This window comes from Tachyglossus aculeatus, chromosome 17 (assembly GCF_015852505.1).
Source record: "Tachyglossus aculeatus isolate mTacAcu1 chromosome 17, mTacAcu1.pri, whole genome shotgun sequence".
Lineage (NCBI taxonomy): Eukaryota > Metazoa > Chordata > Mammalia > Monotremata > Tachyglossidae > Tachyglossus > Tachyglossus aculeatus.
Genome location: NC_052082.1, coordinates 35,520,180 through 35,539,861, shown reverse-complemented (window position 1 = coordinate 35,539,861; position 19,682 = coordinate 35,520,180). Strand labels below are relative to the sequence as shown.

General features: G+C 48.7%; 1 protein-coding gene and 1 non-coding gene across 4 annotated transcripts in view; both read left to right on the top strand.

Annotated features, from left to right (window-relative positions):
* The window catches only part of NCAPH (non-SMC condensin I complex subunit H), a 73,254-nt gene extending 59,103 nt beyond the window's left edge, over positions 1-14,151 (top strand). For 2 of the 3 annotated variants that reach the window (XM_038759277.1, XM_038759279.1), the window contains 8 exons: positions 833-936; positions 1,192-1,317; positions 3,290-3,400; positions 3,873-4,052; positions 7,684-7,800; positions 9,722-9,804; positions 10,424-10,499; positions 13,650-14,151. In XM_038759277.1, coding sequence (XP_038615205.1) covers positions 833-936; positions 1,192-1,317; positions 3,290-3,400; positions 3,873-4,052; positions 7,684-7,800; positions 9,722-9,804; positions 10,424-10,499; positions 13,650-13,709 — 857 coding nt within the window. In that variant the 3' untranslated portion in view covers positions 13,710-14,151. The remainder of the gene's footprint in view (positions 1-832; positions 937-1,191; positions 1,318-3,289; positions 3,401-3,872; positions 4,053-7,683; positions 7,801-9,721; positions 9,805-10,423; positions 10,500-13,649) is intronic. The other variant, XM_038759278.1, reaches the window with a different exon arrangement.
* Positions 14,152-18,428: 4,277 nt separating this feature from the next.
* On the top strand, positions 18,429-18,501 carry TRNAF-GAA. The gene has a single exon. It is a non-coding gene; the product is annotated as a tRNA-Phe (tRNA).
* The last annotated feature ends 1,181 nt before the right edge of the window (positions 18,502-19,682 follow it).

Here is a 19,682-nt window from a genome sequence, read left to right as displayed (position 1 = left end):
GTCCTTGCAAATTCACTCAATCATGTTTATTGAGCGCTTACCGCGTGCCGAGCACTGTGCAATTCAGCAACAGAGACAGTCCCTGCCCACGATGGGCTCACGGTCTAGAAGGGGGGAGACAGACATTAAAACAAGTAAACGGGCATCAGTAGCATCACATTGAATAGAATTATAGCTATAATTCTATATAATAATAATATATATTTATATATAATTCTATATAATATATATAATATATATAATTCTATAGAATTATACTATAGAATTAGTACTATAGAATTGTAATTCTATAGGTAATTATAGTACATATATACACACAAGTTCTGTGGGGCGGGGAGGGGGGTGGAGTTGGGAAATCAGAACGGATACTGACGCGGTAATCCAGTCGGGATGCCTACCAGGACGGTCTGCGGGTAGGCCAGACTCGTCTTCCTAATTCATCCAGCGTATTTTGAAAGCAAGTGATTTCTTGACGTCAGTAGGGCTAAAAAAAATCCCATATCCATTCATTCATTCAATCGTATTTATTGAGCGCTTACTGTGTGCAGAGCACTGGACTAAGCGCTTGGGAAGGACAAGCTGGCAACATATAGAGACGGTCCCTACCCAACAGTGGGCTCACAGTCTAGAAGGGGGAGACAGAGAACAAAACATATTAACAGAATAAAATAAATAGAATAAATATGTACAAGTAAAATAAATAGAGTAATAATGAAGAGTAAACTTTTTAAATAAACTTTATTAATGCTTTATAAATGCCATCATTAATTAATTAATTAAACAACTTCTGTCCACAAAAGCACAGAATGTTCACTGTGGCTTTTCTCTACAGCGGAACAAAATGCCCGAGAGAATAAGAAGAAGAGCGCAAAGAAGACATTTGAACTCAACTTCGAAGAGGACATTGGCTTTGATGTGTATTTCCGAAAAACCAAGGTTTATGCCGAATTTTGGATAGCGTATTTCTATATCTTTCTTTCCCTGTATGAACTTCGGCGTCTCCGAGATGAGGCCGTCTTTTTCAACCGGGCAGTTGATTCCTAATGAGCTGAATCGCATCTTCCTCTATGGCAGGCATAGTCACCCTGCTGCTTGATTTCACTTTAAACTCTTCACTCTCGCCAAATAGTTGGCTCTCCCTCAGCTCCTGCTAAGGGTCCCTGCGATCTTACGGCTATTCCTTATTTTCAGCAGGTTGCCACCACTCTCTCCAAAGGAACACTGGAGAATCAAAATCAGAAAGCCACCACGCTCCCGGCAGATTTTCACTATGAGCCAGATAACATAATTCAGCTGAACCTCAAACCAGGCAACAGGGTAAGGTGGCTGATATGTTGCTTTGGGGGCAGGGTTATTTTGAATTATATATTTATATATATTATAATATATTACATACATTATATAATATTTCGATTTATAGATAAAATTATATATTTATATATTATAACATATTACATATATTACATATTTATATATTATAATATATTACACATATTACATATTTATATATTATAATATATTACATATATTATATATTTATATATTATAATATATTACATATATTATATATTTATATATTATAATATATTGCATATATTATATATTTATATATTATAATATATTACATATATTATAGATATAATATTTTGATTGTTTTTATTATAAATTTTTTTTCCTGGAACTTGTTAAGCGCTTAGCACGCGCCTGCCAGGCTCTGTACTAAGCGGTGGGGTCGACACGAGCTCATCGTGTCGGTCCCGGTCCCCGTCCCACAGGAGGCTCACAGTCTTCATCCCCATTTCTCAGATGAGGTAACCGAAGCCCAGAGAAGTGAAGTGCCTTGCCCAAGGTCACACAGCAGACAGATGGTGGTCCTCTGATTCCCGGGCCCGTGCTCGGCACTTTAAAAGTCACCTTCCCTGTAGTGTCAGTTCAGGGCTGAGGTTTGCCGTGCGGTGATGAAGTTGGGGAATTTCCAGAAGAAATCCAGTTTTATGAAGGACTCCCTAGTGTATGGTGCTTCTGGTCAGCTAGTGCCAGTGAGGAAGGGAAGGAAGATTATCAGGAGATGACACGTGTGTCCATTTGGAACTGCAGATAGATTAAGTACAGCACATAATACAGTGCACAGAGGCAGTGCTCAATAAATACCATTAATTAAGCAACAATGGTAGTGATCCTGGAGAATGAGGTTTTTCTCTCTGACTAGGAGTAGTCGTTTCTTTTTAGCCAATCAATGGCATTCATTGAGTGTTTACTGTGCGTGGAGAATTGTACTAAGCGCTTGCTGCGGAATTAGTAGACACCTCCGCCCGCAGTAAAGTCTAGAGGGGGAAGCAGACAGTAATAGAAATGAACGAGTTGTTCATTGTGAACAGTGAACAGTTGTCAATTGTTCAAGTTGTCAATAAATACGATTGAATGAATAAGTGCTGTAGGGCTGAAGGTTGGGTGAATGCCAAATGTCCAGAGGTCACAGATCCAAGTGCATGGGTGATGCAGAAGGGAGAAGGCAAGGAAAAGAGGCCTTAATCAGGGAAGGCATCCTGGAGATGGGACATTAATCCCAGCTCCGCCACCGATCAGCTGTGTGACCCTGGGCCTGTCACTTGACTTCTCCGGGCCTCAGTTCCCTCATCTGTAAAATGGGGGTGAAGACCGGGAGCCCCACGTGGGACCACCTCATTACCTCGTATCTACCCCGGCGCTTAGAACAGTGCTCGGCACGTAGTAAGCACTTAAATGCCACCATTTAAGGGGGAGAGTGCCGGTCTGGTGAGATTGTGGAGGGCGAGGGAGGTCCAGGCCAGAGGGAGGACGTGACAAAGGGGTCGGCGGCAAGATAGACGCGGTAGGGGTACAGTGAGCCAGCTAGAGTGGAGCGGGTGGGCTGGGCTGTAGTAGGAGTTGTACATATTTACTATTCCATTTATTTTATTTTGTTAATATGTTTTGTTTTGTTGTCCATCTCCCCCTTCTAGACTGTGAGCCCGCTGTTGGGTAGGGCCCGTCTCTATATGTTGCCAACTTGGACTTCCCAAGCGCTAAGTACAGTGCTCTGCACACAGTAAGCGCTCAATAAATACGACTGAAAGAATGAGTTTGGTGAGGTGAGGTAGGAGGGGGTGAGCTGAATGAGCGCTTTTAAAGGCAATGGTTAAGACTGTCTGATGTGGAGGTGGACGGGCAACCCCTGGAGGCTCTTGAGACGTGGCGAGATAAGGAACTAATGGTTCCTCGAAACAGATCTAGAAAGCGCTCCCTGCCTTTCTAACCTTCTCCGTTGTAGCTGAGGAAGATGGTTATGCAGAGTGCCTCCTCAGAACACGAGGAGGAGGACGTTGGGGACTACGATTACGACAATCCTAACGACGCCTCTAACTTCTGCCCCGCGTTACAGGTAAGAGATTGTCGATCCCTCCCGCTTGCCTCCTGTCGTATTGTGTCTGAAGTGTCAAGTGCGCCACAGAGTCAGCGCTCAATTTGATTGCAGCTGAGGAGAATCTCTTTGGCAATCCCCCTTTTCCCCGGGCTGCTCAAGGCGCTGGTTCTCTTGCCATATCTCGGGGAGATTTTTGAAAGTGGGCAGCGTGTTTTGATCCAGAGATGCAGTGCATCTCTAAGCCACCAAGTGCCGTGCGGCATTTGAGGAATTCCATTTATTTTGAACTGTGACAGCTTCCCCTCCACCGCTGAAGGCCTTAAAAACAGGGCCGGGTCCCGTTGGACGGGAACGAGAAGAACTGCACCGTCTTGTAAGATCCCTTCCAGTTCTGTGATCCTCTTCATGAGGCGGACGCGGTTTCTGCCGGGAATCTCGGCGCTTTGGCCGTTTCGAGGCCCGGGGCCAATCCAGCCGTCTCTTTACTCAGGCTGCTGACAGTGAGAACGATGAACCCGATGGCTGTGCGGACCCCAGCGGGCCCTTTGACCGGACGGCTCGTCCCAGCTGTGGACAGGAGAACGGACAAGAAAACGGAGGGCACGCTGACGGCAACGGAGCTGACATCGTGACGTACGGGGAGCTGAATCTGGTAGCCGAGCCGCAGAAGGTAAGGAACAGCTGAGAGGGAGATCTCTTTCAGCGCGGGGATCAGTTAGCTCGAGACCGAATTCTGCCATGCTCTCTCCTTGCCTGCTGCTCTGAGCGGGTCGGTGAGTTTGGGGCATGAAACCAGATGGCTAGGTAAGAAGGACGCCTCTAACTTCTCCCCCGCGTGACAGGTAAGAGAGGGACACGTCGTCGATCACTCCCGCTTGCCTTCTGTCATATTGTAGCTGAAGTGTCAAGTGCGCCACAAAGTAAGCGCTCAATAAATACCACTTATCGACTGCAGCTGAGGAGAATCTGTGAGCCTACTGGGTAGAACACAGGCCTGGGGGTCAGAAGGACCTGGGGTTTCATCCCGGCTCCGCCGCTTATCCGCTGTGTGGCCTTGGGCAAGTCACTTCATTTGTCTGTGCCTTAGTCACCACATCTGGAAAATGGGGATTAAGGCTGTGAGCCCCACGTGGGGCAAGGACTGTGTTCAACCTGGTTAGCTGGTATCTGCCCCAGCACTTAGTACAGTTCCTGGCTCATAGGAAGTCCCAGACTGAGCCCCCTCCTCCCCCCCTTCCCCTCCCCACAGCACCTGTATATATGTATATATGTTTGTACATATTTATTACGCTACTTATTTATTTTAATTGTACATATTTATTCTATGTATTTTATTTTGTTAATATGTTCTGTTTTGTCGCCTGTCTCCCCCTTCTACACTGTGAGTCCGCTGTTGGGTAGGGACCATCTCTATATGTTGCCAACTTGGACTTCCCAAGCGCTTCGTACAGTGCTCTGCACACAGTAAGCGCTCAATAAATACGATTGATTGATTGTTGGTTAGGGACCGTCTCTATATGTTGCCAACTTGGACTTCCCAAGCTCTTCGTACAGTGCTCTGCACACAGTAAGCGCTCAATAAATACGATTGAATGAGTGAATGCTCAGTAGAGTGCTCTGCACACCGTAAACACTCAATAAATGCGATTGAATGAGTGAATGCTCAGTAGAGTGCTCTGCACACCGTAAACACTCAATAAATACGATTGACTGAATGAACAAATACCATAAAAAAATCTGGCTACGGAGGCAGCAGATTTGGGGCAGAACTGTTCAAATTAGTAATGCTTTACTACTTGTATAATAATAATAATAATAATAACATTTTTTAAGCGCTTACTATGTGCCAAGAATCAATCAATCGTATTTATTGAGCTCTTACTGTGTGCAGAGCACTGTTCTAAGCGCTGGGGAGGTTGCAAGGTGATCAGGTTGTCCCACGGGGGGCTCACGGTCCTTACTACACATAGGAAAGGCAGGACTCCTTTGGGTCGACCTCCGTGCTTTAGATTCTGCTTTTGTTCCTATCGATTAAGAGCAGGATCTACCCCAGATGGTTAACCATCGAAGGTTTCCGCCAGGTTCGGCCCCGGTTCCGTGACCTTGCCCCCGCCGCTGTGGTCTCGGGGCCTTACTGGATGAGGTCAAATCCCAGTTCTGGCTTCGGTGTCTGCCGTTGTGGCGTCTCCCTTATGTTCACCGTGCTTCCTGGCTCCAGAGCCAGCTGCCTCGCCTTTACCTACACTGTGGCTGGGGCTTGCTGGGCTCCCACTCTGTGGATGGATTTGAGCTCCCGTGGCAGCCTTCTCCTCCTCCTCCTCGTTGCCCCCCAGCCCGTCCGTCTTCCTCTTTTGCCCCAGATTGCAAAGTCGAGGGCCTGGCCTTTCCTAGCTTCTAGCAGGGGATAGGGAATAGGTTCTACCTCCTGGCCTGGGCTCAGAGCCGAGGTCCAGAATCCATGGAGATGGGTCGGGGGACCGGGAAGAGAGAGGGAGGAAAGGAGGGAGTAAAGGAAGGAAGGATGGAGAGAGAAAGAGAGATTGAGACTGCATTTCGAGGGGGTCCTTATCTCCCTACAACAACGTAGCCTAATGGAAAGAGCACAGGCCTTGGAGTCGGAGCGCTTGCATGCTGTGTGGCCCTGGGCAAGTCACCTCATTTCTCTGGGCCTTAGTCTCCTCACCTGTAAAACGGGGCTTCAATACCTGTGTTCCCTCTTATTTAGAATGGGAGTCCCCTGTGGGACGGGACTCGCTTAACTTGTTTCAGTGGGAAGAGCCCGGGCTTGGGAATAAGAGGTCATGGGTTCAAATCCCGGCTCCGCCAACTGTCAGCTGTGTGACTTTGGGCAAGTCACTTCACTTCTCTGGGCCCTCTGGAAAATGGGGATGAAAATGGTGAGCCCCACGTGGGACAATCTGATCACCTTGTAGCCTCCCCAGCGCTTAGAACAGTGCTTTGCACATAGTAAGCGCTTAACAAATGCCATCATTATCATTATTATTATTATTATTAATAAAGTGTTTTGCACATAGTAAGCGCTTAACAAGTGCCATCATTATCATTATTATTATTATTATTAATAAAGTGTTCTACACGTAGTAAGCGCTTGCCAAATACCAATGCTATTATTAGCCCCCTCTAGACTGCAAGCTCATTGCGGGCAGGGAACGTGTCTGTTTATTTTTGTATTGTATCTTCCCAAGCCCCTAGTTCAATGCAGTGCACGCAGTAGCGAAAGCAGCACGGCCTAGTGGCTAGAGCACGGGCCTTGGGGTCAGAAGGACCTGGGTTCTAATCCCGGCTCCACCACTTGTCTTCTGTGGGACCTCGGGCAAGTCACTTCACTTCTCTGGTCCTCAGTGCCCTCATCTGTAAAATGGGGATTAAGACTGGGAGCCCAATGTGTCCAACCCAATTACCGTGTATCTACCCCAGTACTTAGAACGGCGCCTGGCACATAGTAATCGCTTAACAAATACTATTATTATCATTATTACTTTTAATAATAATAAACACTCAATAAATACGATTGAATGAATGAATTGAATATTAGTATATATATATACATACATGTATATATATATGCATATATATGTATATATATATACTATACTAGTATATAGTATAGTATATAGTAGTATACAGTAGTATATAGTATATAGTATACTATAGTATATAGTATAGTATATATACTATACTAGTATATATATGTATATATGTTTGCACATATTTATTACTCTATTTATTTATTTATTTTATTTGTACATATCTATTCTATTTTATTTTGTTAGTATGTTTAGTTTTGTTCTCTGTCTCCCCTTTTAGACTGTGAGCCCACTGTTGGGTAGGGACTGTCTCTATATGTTGCCAAGTTGTACTTCCCAAGCGCTTAGTACAGTGCTCTGCACATAGTAAGCGCTCAATAAATACGATTGATGATGATGATGATGATAGTATACAGGATAGTCAGAGGAGCCGTAGGCATGGCCAGGGAAGCCAGGGTGCCTTACCACTCATTGCTTGGGAATAAGGCCTGAAAGTTCCTCTTCATTTAGCCGTTTCATCCATGGAACGGGTCGGCTGTTGAGGCCTGCTTCTTCTCGGGTCTTTGGGCTGCTGTGAAAGACAAGGCCATGAAAAATGGGTTTGTAACTAGGGACCAGGGCAGTGAACAGCTTGTCTAGCAGGATGCAATTGGCTCAGTGGTTTAGAGTAAGTGGATTTCTTCATTCTGCTGGGCATTCGTTTCTACCGTGGCCCAGCTCCACCTCCTCACGTGTCCTCCTCCTCCGTTGCAGGTCAATAAAATCGAGATTCATTACGCCAAGACCGCCAAAAAGATGGATATGAAGAGATTAAAGCAGAGCATGTGGAGTCTGCTGACCAAAACCCAGAAAAACCCAGCTGCTAAAGAGGTATGCGATCTCACCCAAGACTGGGTTGCCTAATTCTCCGAACGAATACGCTCCGCTCTGGATTGCCACGCTTCGTGATCCAAGCGTGTGTTTGGTCAGTGATGGTATTTATTTAATGCCGCCTTGGGACTGAGCCCCGGGTAGCTACAAACAGAACGGAGCCGCCACCTTCCTAACCTCAGTGTCAAGCAGTATGTCAGGAGGAAGAAAAGAATGGACGTGGGAGTCCTCTGACACCCCTCCTTTCCCCCCTGCACAGTCCCAGAAAAACTGTACGAGAGCATCGATCACAGCACTCCCAGGATTTTAAAACTGTAGAGGTTGACTTCCGACTCTGGGGTGTCCTTTGCCCTGGGGGAGGCTGGTTTGGGCAGCCCTGAGCCCGGCTCTAGTCGGAAAGTAGGAGCTTCCCTACTCCTCCAGAGACTCCAGGGGTTGCCCGTCCACCTCCGCATCAAACAGTAACTCCTCACCATTGGCTTTAAGCACTCAATCACCTTGCCCCCTCCTACCTCACCTCGCTAACTCTCCTATTACAACCAAGCCCTCATATCTGACAGGCAATGACTCTCCCCCCACCGCTTCAAAGCCTTCTTGAAAACACATCTCCTCCAAGAGACCTTCCCCGACTAAGCCCTCCTTTCCGCTTCTCCCTCTCCCTCTGTGTCGTCCTGACTTGCTCCCTTTATTCATCCCCCACCCCTTCCAGCCCCACAGCACTTATCTGTAGTTATTTATATTAATATCTGTCTCCCCCTCTAGACTGCAAGCTCGCTGTGGGAAGGGAATGTGTCCGTTTATTGTTGCATTGTACCCTCCCAAGCGCTTAGTACAGCGCTCTGCACACAGTAAGCACTCAGTAAATACGATTGACTCACTGCCTTGACTGACTCAGGTGCCCCGGGTTCCCCAGTTTTCTCAACTGTTGCCTGGTCCTCCCTCCTCGGCAATAGAGGAGAGGTTTCTGGGAGTCTGGATAAGAGGGACTGGAGGCACCCTCTCAGTCATCCTTCTGATAAGGCGGGAATTTTGTTATGGAACTTATTGGCTTTCTGGCCTCCTGCCCTACTTATCCTCACTCCATTCCACGTTCACTCCCTCTTTTCTGCTCCCTTTCCAAATAGATGCTTTGCATTAAATCTACAGAGGGCCAACATTTTTACTGAGGTGAGACGTTACGGGTAGGGATATGCCCTGTGCTGAGCCCAGCTTAAAGTAAGAGCATCTGATTTAAGCCTAAACTGTTCTTATTCATCCATTCAATCGTATTTATTAAGCGCTTACTTTGTGCAGTGCACTGTACTAAGCGCTTCGAAAGTACAAGTCAGGAAAAAAGAGAGACAATCCCTCCCCACACTCTGGGCTTACAGCCTAGAAGCAGGGAGACAGACATCAGAGAAGCAACGTGGCTCAGTGGAAAGAGCCCGGGCTTTGGAGTCCGAGGTCATGGGTTCCAATCCCAGCTCTGCCAATTGCCAGCTGGGTGACTTTGGGCAAGTCACTTCACTTCTCTGGGCCTCAGTTCCCTCATCTGTATAATGGGGATGAAGACTGAGCCAGAAAACCCAGCGGAGACGGAGCTGTCGGCCTGTTTTGGGTGGGGACGCTGGCTGCTTCTCCAAGGAAGCCTTTATGTTTTCAAAATCACCGGCTCCGACCCTCCTCTTCACAGCTCTCATCCTGTTCGTCGGCTCCGTGGAAATAAAAGCTTACGAGGTCACCACCCTGACCTTTTTCGCTCCGGAGAGCGAATTCCAAACTCCAGACCCGAAGGGCTCGTCGGTGTAGCGCGGTTAGAAAATCAGCTGGGAGGTCCAGTTTAGCGTCTTGCAGGCTTAATCGGGAGAGCTCCACTAAGACAAAGTTGGGAATTTGGGCCTGGCCTTGATCTTTCGCTTTCTCCCTTCTTTTCCTAAACTAGAGTGAAGGAATTGAGAGAGAAGAGGAATTGGCAGTTGCAGGAGAGAAGGTGTTCAGTGGCATTACAAAGGACCTGAAACACAAGTAAGTCGAAATCTTCACGGAGCCCCAGTCGAGTAGCTGCATGATGTTACAACTGCAGTATCGAGTTCCTGCACTTGCTCAGAGTCATTTGTTCAATCGTATTTATTTGGCGCTTACTGTGTGCAGAGCACTGTACTAAGCGTTTGGGAAGTACAAGTTGGCAACATCTAGAGACGTCACTACTTCTCTGTCCTTCTCCTTCAACCCGTTGATCACACCAGCTCAAAAATGCTCCTGCTACCCGCGTAGCTAGTCCCTGAACTGACAGGGCGATGGGCTGCGTTGAGAGCTTTCTTTCCTGCCCCGTTCATCTGGACCATCTATTTTATGTTTCCACAGCAGCATTATCTCCCCCCAAACAAAACACACAGACACACACTCACTCACTCACTCTCTTCCTCCCCCCTAAGCGTATCAACTGACATAAAGGACTTGGAATTTCATTGTACGAAACAGGAAAAACCTGCCCGTGACAAACATCTGAAATGTTTCTGTAAGCTTCCCGCAAAATCAGCCCTTGTTTATGGACTTCTGCATGCCGTATACCAAAAAAAAAAACCCTGTCTTCATCTCCTTAGGGCTTGTTATTCGGGTACTGAATTTGCTCTCCTTTTTGCAGCCTTCCTTCCGTGATGGCTCAGAACCTCTCCGTACCCCTGGCATTTGCCTGCCTCTTGCATTTGGCGAACGAAAAGGTGCGTAAGGGAGAAAGCCGAATTCCAGGATTATTCCGCCCGTGATGGAAGAATGGTGATAATAACAGTGGTGTTTTAATAATAGTAATGATAGTATTTGGTAAGCGCTTACTATGCGCAAAGCACCGTTCTAAGCGCTGGGGAGATGCAAGGTGATCCGGTTGTCCCACATGGGGCTCACAGGCTTAATCCCCATTTTCCAGATGAGGGAACTGAGGCCCAGAGAAGCGAAGTGACATAGCTGATAATTGGCGGAGCCAGGATTTGAACCCCTGACCTCTGACTCCAAAGCCCGGGCTCTTTCCACTGAGTCACGCTGCTTCTCTAAGCACTTATCACGTGTCAAGCAGGGTGCTGGGGTAGACTCCTGTTGATTAGGTGAGACGCAGTCTCTGGCCCTCACGGGGCTCACAGTCTCAGTCAGAAGAAGAACCTATCCCTAAACCTACGTACTTCAATTTAAGCAGCATTGGATTGCTTATTATGGCGATTGCATGCCCTGAAAATGCTTGGATGCCTCCCATCCTTTAATAAAAAACGAGTGCGGAGTGATATTTTGGGAACTGTGCAAATTGTCCTTGGAAAGTAGCACATTAAAATGCACTGTAGTTTCTGCTCCCCAACACAATGCCTGTATCCTCAACACAATGCCCGAGAAGCAGCGTGGCTCAGTGGAAAGAGCCCGGGCTTTGGAGTCAGAGGTCATGGGTTCAAAAGTATATATGTATATATGTTTGTATGTATTTATTACTCTATTTTATTTGTACATATTCTATTTATTTTATTCTGTTAATATGTTTTGTTTTGTTCTCTTTCTCCCCCTTCTAGACTGTGAGCCCACTGTTGGGTAGGGACCGTCTCTACATGTTGCCAACTTGTACTTCCCAAGCGCTTTGTACAGTGCTCAGCACACAGTAAGCGCTCAATGAATACGATTGAATGAATGAATGAAATCCCAGCTCCGCCAATTGTCAGCTGTGTGACTTTGGACAAGTCACTCGACTTCTCTGTGCCTCAGTTACCTCACCTGTAAAATGGGGATTAAGACTGTGAGCCCCCCCGGGGGACAACCCGATCACCTGGTAACCTCCCCAACGCTTAGAACAGCGCTTTGCACATAGTAAGCGCATCATCATCCTGGTTTTAGCAGTGCCAACGATTGAATTAACTGCCATTGAAATCACAACGTCTGGGACGTTGGCATTCAAGTTGTCCAAACAGTCAATCGTATTTATTGAGCGCTTACTGTGTGCAGAGCACTGTACTAAGCGCTTGGGCAGTACAAGTCCAGGTTGCTGCCCTTAAAGTGGAAGTGTTCATTTTCTCCTGGAGGTCTTTCAGACCTCTCCCGTGGATCACAACCAACACAGCTTCACTGAAAGGGAGTAGCAATCTCATAGCGTCGGGGGCGCTCGGTGGTTTGACCAGAAATAATTTCCCTCGGAGGGTGACGATGCCCTAAAATATGTGATGACAAGTTTGGACTGAGCGGAGACACTGTCTGCCTGCCAAATTGTTTCTGCCTGTCCAAGAGTACCTGACCATACCGCTGTCTTTGGTAAATAGGCCCAGAGAAAAGTCAGCATTTGACGAAAGGGAGACAAATTGCACACTAACCAGCCTGGGTAGAGCAGTGAGGCTTTTGTCACAGTTTAACTTTAAGCACAACCAGAGGGGCTTGGGGGTTTGCTCTGGGATTTTGCCGTAATTTACCCGAAACGGTCCTGAGAGCACAGAACCCGGGGAAATCTACTTGTCCCCCCCGAATGTCCGCCGGAACTTTATCCCTGAAGATCATCCTCTCTCGGCCTTCCCTCTCCAAGGGCTGGGTGCTTTTGGCTGGGAATTCTGTTGGCCGTAATTTCCAGGGATGCAGAAGGCTCCTGTTTAGGATGCCTTTCTCCGGGAAGCGCTTTTGCGACAAAGAAATAAGCGGCAACAGATTAAATACTCGGCTCCTTTCTAAAATCAGGAGAAAACGGGAACCCGTCCAGTTTAAGATAATTTGGTCGGCGGGAGAGTATGCCAGCTAGCTACTTTAAAAGCAAGTCAGTTGTCGGATTGTTTTTTAAACTGCTAGAAAAGGGTGGGCCATCAGGAATATTGTCCCGCCTTTGTTCTCCTGTCTTTGGTGGATTTGCCGCGACTGGCTTCCTTAAACATCACTTTGAGTTGGCATCCATGGTTATTTTTCTTAGTCGTCAGGTGTCCTTTCCTGTCACCCCCAGAGGGATAACATAGGGAAGCGTATCACAGTGAGAAGCAGCGTGGCTCAGTGGAAAGAGCCCGGGCGTCAGAGGTCATGGGTTCAAATCCCGGCTCCGCCACTTCTCAGCTGTGTGACTTGGGGCAAGTCACTTCACTTCTCTGGGCCTCAGTTGCCTCATCTATAAAACGGGGATTAAGACTGTGAGCCCCCCGTGGGACAACTTGATCACCTTGTATCCCCCCCAGCGCTTAGAACAGTGCTTTGCACATAGTAAGCACTTAACAAATGCCGTCATTATTATTATTATTATCACTGTCATATATGTTGAGCCCCCCGTGGGACAGCTTGTATCCCCCCCAGCGCTTAGAACAGTGCTTTGCACATAGTAAGTGCTTAATAAATGCCATCATTATTATGTTGCCAACTTGTACTTCCCAAGCGCTTAGTACAGTGCTCTGCACACAGTAAGCGCTCAATAAATATGATTGAATGAATGAATGAATGAATGAAATTCCATTTTATAGTCGTGAGGTTTAACCACAAGTGGTACTGACCTCTCTCATAATAATAATAGCAATAATAATAATGACACAAGTGGTATTTGTTAAGCGCTTAAAATGTGCCAAGCATTATATTAAGTGCTGGGGTAGATTAAAGGTCATCTGGTCCCCCATGGGGCTCCCGGACTGAGGAGGAGGGAGAACAGGCATTGAATCCCCGTGTTGCAGATGAAAGTACTGATGCCTCGAGCAGCGAAATGACTTGTCCAAGGTCACAAGTGTCGGGATTGGAACCCAGGTCCTCCTCTCTCGCAGGCCTGCGCGCTCTCCTACTGGAACCAAAGCGCCTCCTTTCCCTTGACTTTAGCCAGGGTCGTGCGTGCTGTTGCCGTGGGGTCACGATTAGCTGCCGACTGTTTGGTGTTTGTATTTCCTTCTCAGAATTTGAAGCTGGAGGGGGTAGAGGACCTGTCCGACGTTCGCGTGATGCAAGGGGATTGATCCTCCACCGCGAAGGCGTCAGCCTAACGGCCCGTCTAGATCAAGTAGGAAATTTCTCCCTTGGAGGCATTTGAGCGGCCTGCCGTGGTCTGTCTTCTCTCTGCCCCAGCTTCTCCACAAGTGATTCAGGGGCGAGTTTGGCTTTCTGCTTGAATGCAACTTTTCTCTCTGCTTTGAGATCATCACCGAACGCTATGGGGGAACCACGAAGAGGAACGGGCCCCTATTAATCCCGAACCTCAGGAAGATCAAGCAGATCAAGCAGTGTGGGGAAGCTCCGGTTGCCCCGGTGACTCTCCTCTCCTGTAGAAAATAATCTTTGGTGTGACTCGCTTATTCCGTTTTTAAACAGCGGCCCATTTCTGTACATAAAATCTTCCCGTTTTAAAGTCTTTTCGCTTTTCACTTTACACATGACTTTATAGAAAAATGACCCATTAAAACTGTTCTTCGGAGAGCTTCATCTAGCAGCTGTGTTTGGCTAGAACGGGACGGCCCCTTGCGTCTGAATAGTTCTCCGGCTGAGGTCGAGGAGGAGGAGCGGGAGCTGAGGAGAAGCCTTTTGGATGGAAGGAACATTCCCGAATTCTAGCGTATCGATTCTGACCGGGCTTTGGAAGAACCGCTCAAAACCCGGATCCGTATTCTGCCGCAGGTGCGGATAAGGCAAGAAAGAGGATCAGCACAGGGCGGGGGGCTGCGTGACCCTGGCAGAGTCGTCAGTGCTTTGATTCCTCCCACTATCGGTGTCTTTTAACTCTCCCTGTGGCACTTGCGACAAGCCATTTTCTCCACCACATCTCCATTCTTTCGGCTGTAAAGTGGGTCGGTATTATTAACCCCGGTGCCAAGGTTCTGGGGAGGACGGGCGGATAAAATGAAAATAAGACACCCCGTGTAGGATTTTATAAATGCAGGGAATCGCCAAGAGGGCCCCGTTAGTCCGACGGAGGCGGAGGCGCCGGTCAAGGGCAATGGGGGAGTCGCAGTCGGGGCTGGGAATCTGCGGAAAGGAATCGAATGCAGTGATAGTGGTTCCGATCCGCGCTCCGGTCCCTGCCGATTGGGTGGGTCCGCAACCTTTTCGTGCAAAAGAGAGCCGGGCTGCGTGCGCCTTCGAGACGTTGGTGTGCGAGTTGTACAATTTAAACAGATGAGCGGGGAGAGAAGGGAGGGGATGGAAAGAGCCGGGCTGTGTGCGCCTTCAAGATGGTGTGCAAGTTGTACAATTTAAACAGATGAGTGGGGAGAGAAGGGAGGGGATGGAAAGAGGCAGGGCAAACTCAGTCCTGGTCCCTTTGGGAAGCGGGGAGGGGAGGTGCCGGAGTGGCAAACTATCAGTCCTGTTGTTAATAATAATGATGGCATTTATTAAGCGCTTATTATGTGCAAAGCACTGTTCTAAGCGCCAAGTGCTGTTGCTGCCTCTCCCCCACCCTCTCCCCCCCCCCTCCTCCTCCTCCACCCGCTTCTGTGCCACTCTAGACCCGGCTCGCGTCTGGGGGGACTGTTTTCCATCAGCACATCCGGGGAGCGCCCAGGGCCCAGCGTGGGGCTGTCCTTTTCCGCTGTCAGCGTGCCCTGGTGCCGCCGCGGCCCAGCCAGGCTCTCAGGAGCCGCGGGGAGGGCCAGGGCAAGTCCGGCTCGTTCTGCCGTTCAGTGAGAACGGTGGGGACCCCGCCATCCCCCAGGCCAGACCACAAGTAAGCACTCAATAAATGCGATTGAATGAATGAATGAATCCTGCCGGCACAGGCCAAGGAAGGGCTGACATCTTGCCTTCCCCTCAGGCCCTCGCTGGCTCAAAGGGGTGGAAAGGCGAGCTCTCCCCTGCCCAGTACTCTGCGCGGGAGAATGCCACGGGGTTGCCCTCACGGGGCCGAGCGCGTCCGTGGAGCGGGCTCCCGGGCCGGGGAGAATCACGGCCGGGATGACTCCGCCTGAGCCGCGGAGTTCAGGCGGCGAGTCGGCCCCACTGTTGGGTAGGGACCGTCTCTATACGGTGCCAACCTGGACTTCCCAAGCGCTTAGTACGGTGCTCGGCACACAGTAAGTGCTCAAATTGAATGAACGAATGCAGCGCATCGCAGAGGGCCCCTCAGAAGCTTATCGCCTTCAGGATCCGTCTCTGGCTAAGCGACCCTCTGGCTGGCCGCCCTCGTCAGCCCGTGACGGGTCCGGAATTCCCCGGGCCCATCCCCGTGGAGCGCCCGAGGTGGTTCTTCCTTCCCTCCCAATGGCCTGGTCCCAGCACTCATGAGCAGAATTGGTCCCAGACCTAGGTGTCCTGGTTCCCAGGGCCGGCCTTTGTTCTCTGGACCAACAGCAGGGCATCGGGGCAGCATAATAATAATAGCAATAATAATAATGATGCAAGTGGTATGTGTTAAGCACTTAAAATCATCATCGGTCGTATTTATTGAGCGCTTACTATGTGCAGAGCACTGTACTAAGCGCTTGGGAAGTACAAATTGGCAACATATAGAGACAGTCCCTACCCAACAGTGGGCTCACAGTCTAAAAAATGTGCCAAGCATTATATTAGGTGCTGGGGTAGATTATTTCTGATGCCTTCACTGTGTGCTAAGCACTGGAATAGTTAAATAATAATAATGACGGTATTTGTTAAGCGCTTACTATGTGCATAAATAATAGTAATAATAATGATAGTATTTAAGTGCTTACTATGTGCATTAATAATAATAATGATGATGGTATTTGTTAAGCGCTTACTATGTGCAAAGGTGATCAGGTTGTCCTGGGGGGTTCACAGTTTTAATCCCCGTTTTACAGATGAGGTCACTGAGGCACAGAGAAGTTAAGTGACTTGCTGACAGTCGGCAGAGCTGGGATTTGAACCCATGACCTCTGACTCCGAAGCCCGGGCTCTTTCCACTGAGCCACGCTGCTTCTCCAAACTATAACAAGACGGCGGCCGTCCCACCGTCCTCGGGCAAGTCGCTTCACTTCTCCGAGCCTCAGTTCCCTCATCTGTAAAACGGGGATGAAGACTGTGAGCCCCATGGGGGACAACATGTGGGGGCTCGCAATCTGGGTCGGGCTTGGATGGAGGAACGCCGACAGTAGGTTGCTAACAGGAGCAGAGTCTTCTAACGGCGACGGCACCGTCAAGGAGAGGAAGCGACCTTGCCCGTCCCCATCACCCCGGCCCCGGGGTCTGAGAGGTAGGTTGTTGGGTCGGGGGGTGATGGGGAGACGGGTCCCATCACAGGGCGGCACCGGCCGACCCCAGGCCCCGGTGGAAAGGGGATCTGAGCCAGACGGGTAGGGACTGTCTCTATATGTTGCCAATTTGTACTTTCCAAGCGCTTAGTCCAGTGCTCTGCACATAGTAAGCGCTCAATAAATACGATTGATGATGATGATGCTGATGAAGTCCAGTCCGCCGCCTGCCTCCGCGGGGGACGGAGCTTCCAGAGCGCGGCGGCTTCCTGAGGTGCTTGGGGAAGGTAAGTCTGAGCCCGGGCCGAACCCAGGACTGCAGGCCAATGCTCTAAAAAGTTGCTGCTGCTTTCGGGACTTCGTCCCGCCCCGATGGAGCGGGAGCTCAGGATGCTAGGGAGCCCGGAGCCTCGTGCCGCTGGCATGTTCGCCGGTCGGGATCCCTGGATGCCACGAGGGCTGGAGCCCACTGTTGGGTAGGGACTATCTCTATATATTGCCAATTTGTACTTAGTACAGTGCTCTGCACATAGTAAGCGCTCAATAAATACGATTGATGATGATGATGATGGACAGCCACCTTTTCCCGGAGCAGGCCGCGGAGTTCCAACGTTTGAGCAGCTGGAGTGTCACGCCGCTCTTCGGCTCATAGGCCTAGTTTATGCAAGTCAGGGCACTTACCGGAGCACTCTACTAAGCGCTGGGGAAAGTACAATTTAATGGGATTTGAAGGCGAAACGTTTCCTGAATCTGACCGGTAACGTGAATAATAATAATAATGATGATGATGGTATTTGTTAAACGCTTACGACGTGGGAAGCACTGTTCTAAGCGCTGGGGTAGATACAGGGCAATCAGGTTGTCCCACGTGGGGCTCGCAGTCTTCATCCCCATTTTCCCGATGAGGGAACTGAGGCACAGAGATGGTGACTTGCCCGAAGTCACAGAACCCATGACCTCTGACTCCCAAGCCCGGGCTCTTTCCACTAAGCCACTCTCTTGTGGGATTAATTACCATTTTTCTGGAAAAGGTTCTTTGCCGGTGGAACTCCTTTGGCCGGCGTTCACGTCACGAGACGGTAAATCGTGAGCTCAATTAGAAGCATCAGGCTGTGAAATCTCCAAGAGGTTTAGTCCATCGGAGATCCCTGAACGGCTTTCTCTTCGAAGCGTAGTTCAAAAAGCCTGCTGATGTCTCTCGCCCCTGTGACGGACTACAGGAGAGGCCCAAATGAATCCAAGCGCGTTGGCGTTTGTACTCCGGCCAAAGGAATTGGATTAGACGCCGAGTTTTTTTTTGTTCAGCAGCTGAAAGGACCTCATTTCCCAAGCTACCGGAGAAAAACTTCGGGAATTTGAACCGGGTGGGAGGTCGTATTAGTGCCACACAATAGGTGAATTTCTGGTGAGCGCCTGAAGGAACACAATGATATGAGAACCGCAGATTAGCTCATTTGAAATTTCGTTCCCGTGCCGGCGTTGGCAAGGAACGCCACGGGAAGGTGAGATGAAGGCTGTAAAATGGGGTGGCGCGGGGCCGAAATAACTCAGCTGAAAGAGCGTTAGACTGAAGATCTAAAGGTCCCTGATTCGATCCCGGGTTTCGGCATTTCATCTTTTGTCTCCCCCTTCTCGACTGTGAGCCCGCTGTTGCGAAGAGACCGTCTCTATATGTTGCCGACTTGCACTTCCCAAGCGTTTAGTACAGTGCTCTGCACACAGTAAGCGCTCAATAAGTACGACCGAATGAATGAATGCGTGGTGGCCGCTAAAGTGAGCCCCAGTTTATATTTTAATTTTGGTATTTGCTCCGCAGCCTGGTCCCGCCCAGCTTTGTAGAAATAATAATAATAATGGTATTTATTAAGCGCTTACTATGTGCAAAGCACTGTTCTAAGCGCTGGAGAGGTTACAAGGTGATCAGGTTGTCCCACATGGGGCTCACAGTCTTAATCCCCATTTTACAGATGGGATAACTGAGGCCCAGAGAATAATAATAATAATAATAATGATGGTATTTATTAAGCACTTACTATGTGCAAAGCACTGTTCTAAGCGCTGGGGAGGTTACAAGGTGATCAGGTTGTCCCACATGGGGCTCACAGTCTTAATCCCCATTTTACAGATGAGATAACTGAGGCCCAGAGAACAATAATAATAATAATGGTATTAAGCACTTACTATGTGCAAAGCACTGTTCTAAGCGCTGGGGAGGTTACAAGGTGATCAGGTTGTCCCACATGGGGTTCACAGTCTTAATCCCCATTTTACAGATGGGATAACTGAAGCCCAGAGAATAATAATAATAATAATGGTATTTATTAAGCACCTACTATGTGCAAAGCACTGTTCTAAGCGCTGGGGAGGTTACAAGGTGATCAGGTTGTCCCACATGGGGCTCATAGTCTTAATCCCCATTTTACAGATAACTGAGGCCCAGAGAAGTGAAGCGACTTGCCCAAAGTCACCCAGCTGACAAGTGGCGGAGCCGGGATTTGAACCCAGGACCTCTGACTCCAAAGCCCGGGCTCTTTCCACTGAGCCACGCTGCTTCTCCTGCTGCTTCACATGATCAACGTGGGCTCCTTAGTTCAGGATCCGGCAACAGAAACCGCAAGAAATCGGGTCTAGGAATGTGCTGTCCAACAAGATGTTGTTTTCAAGCTGCGTGGCCTAGTGGATAAAGCACGGCCCTGGGATCCAAGGGCCTGGATTCAAATCCTGACTCCGCCACTTTCATTCATTCATTCATTCAATCGTATTTACTGAGCGCTCACTGTGTGCAGAGCA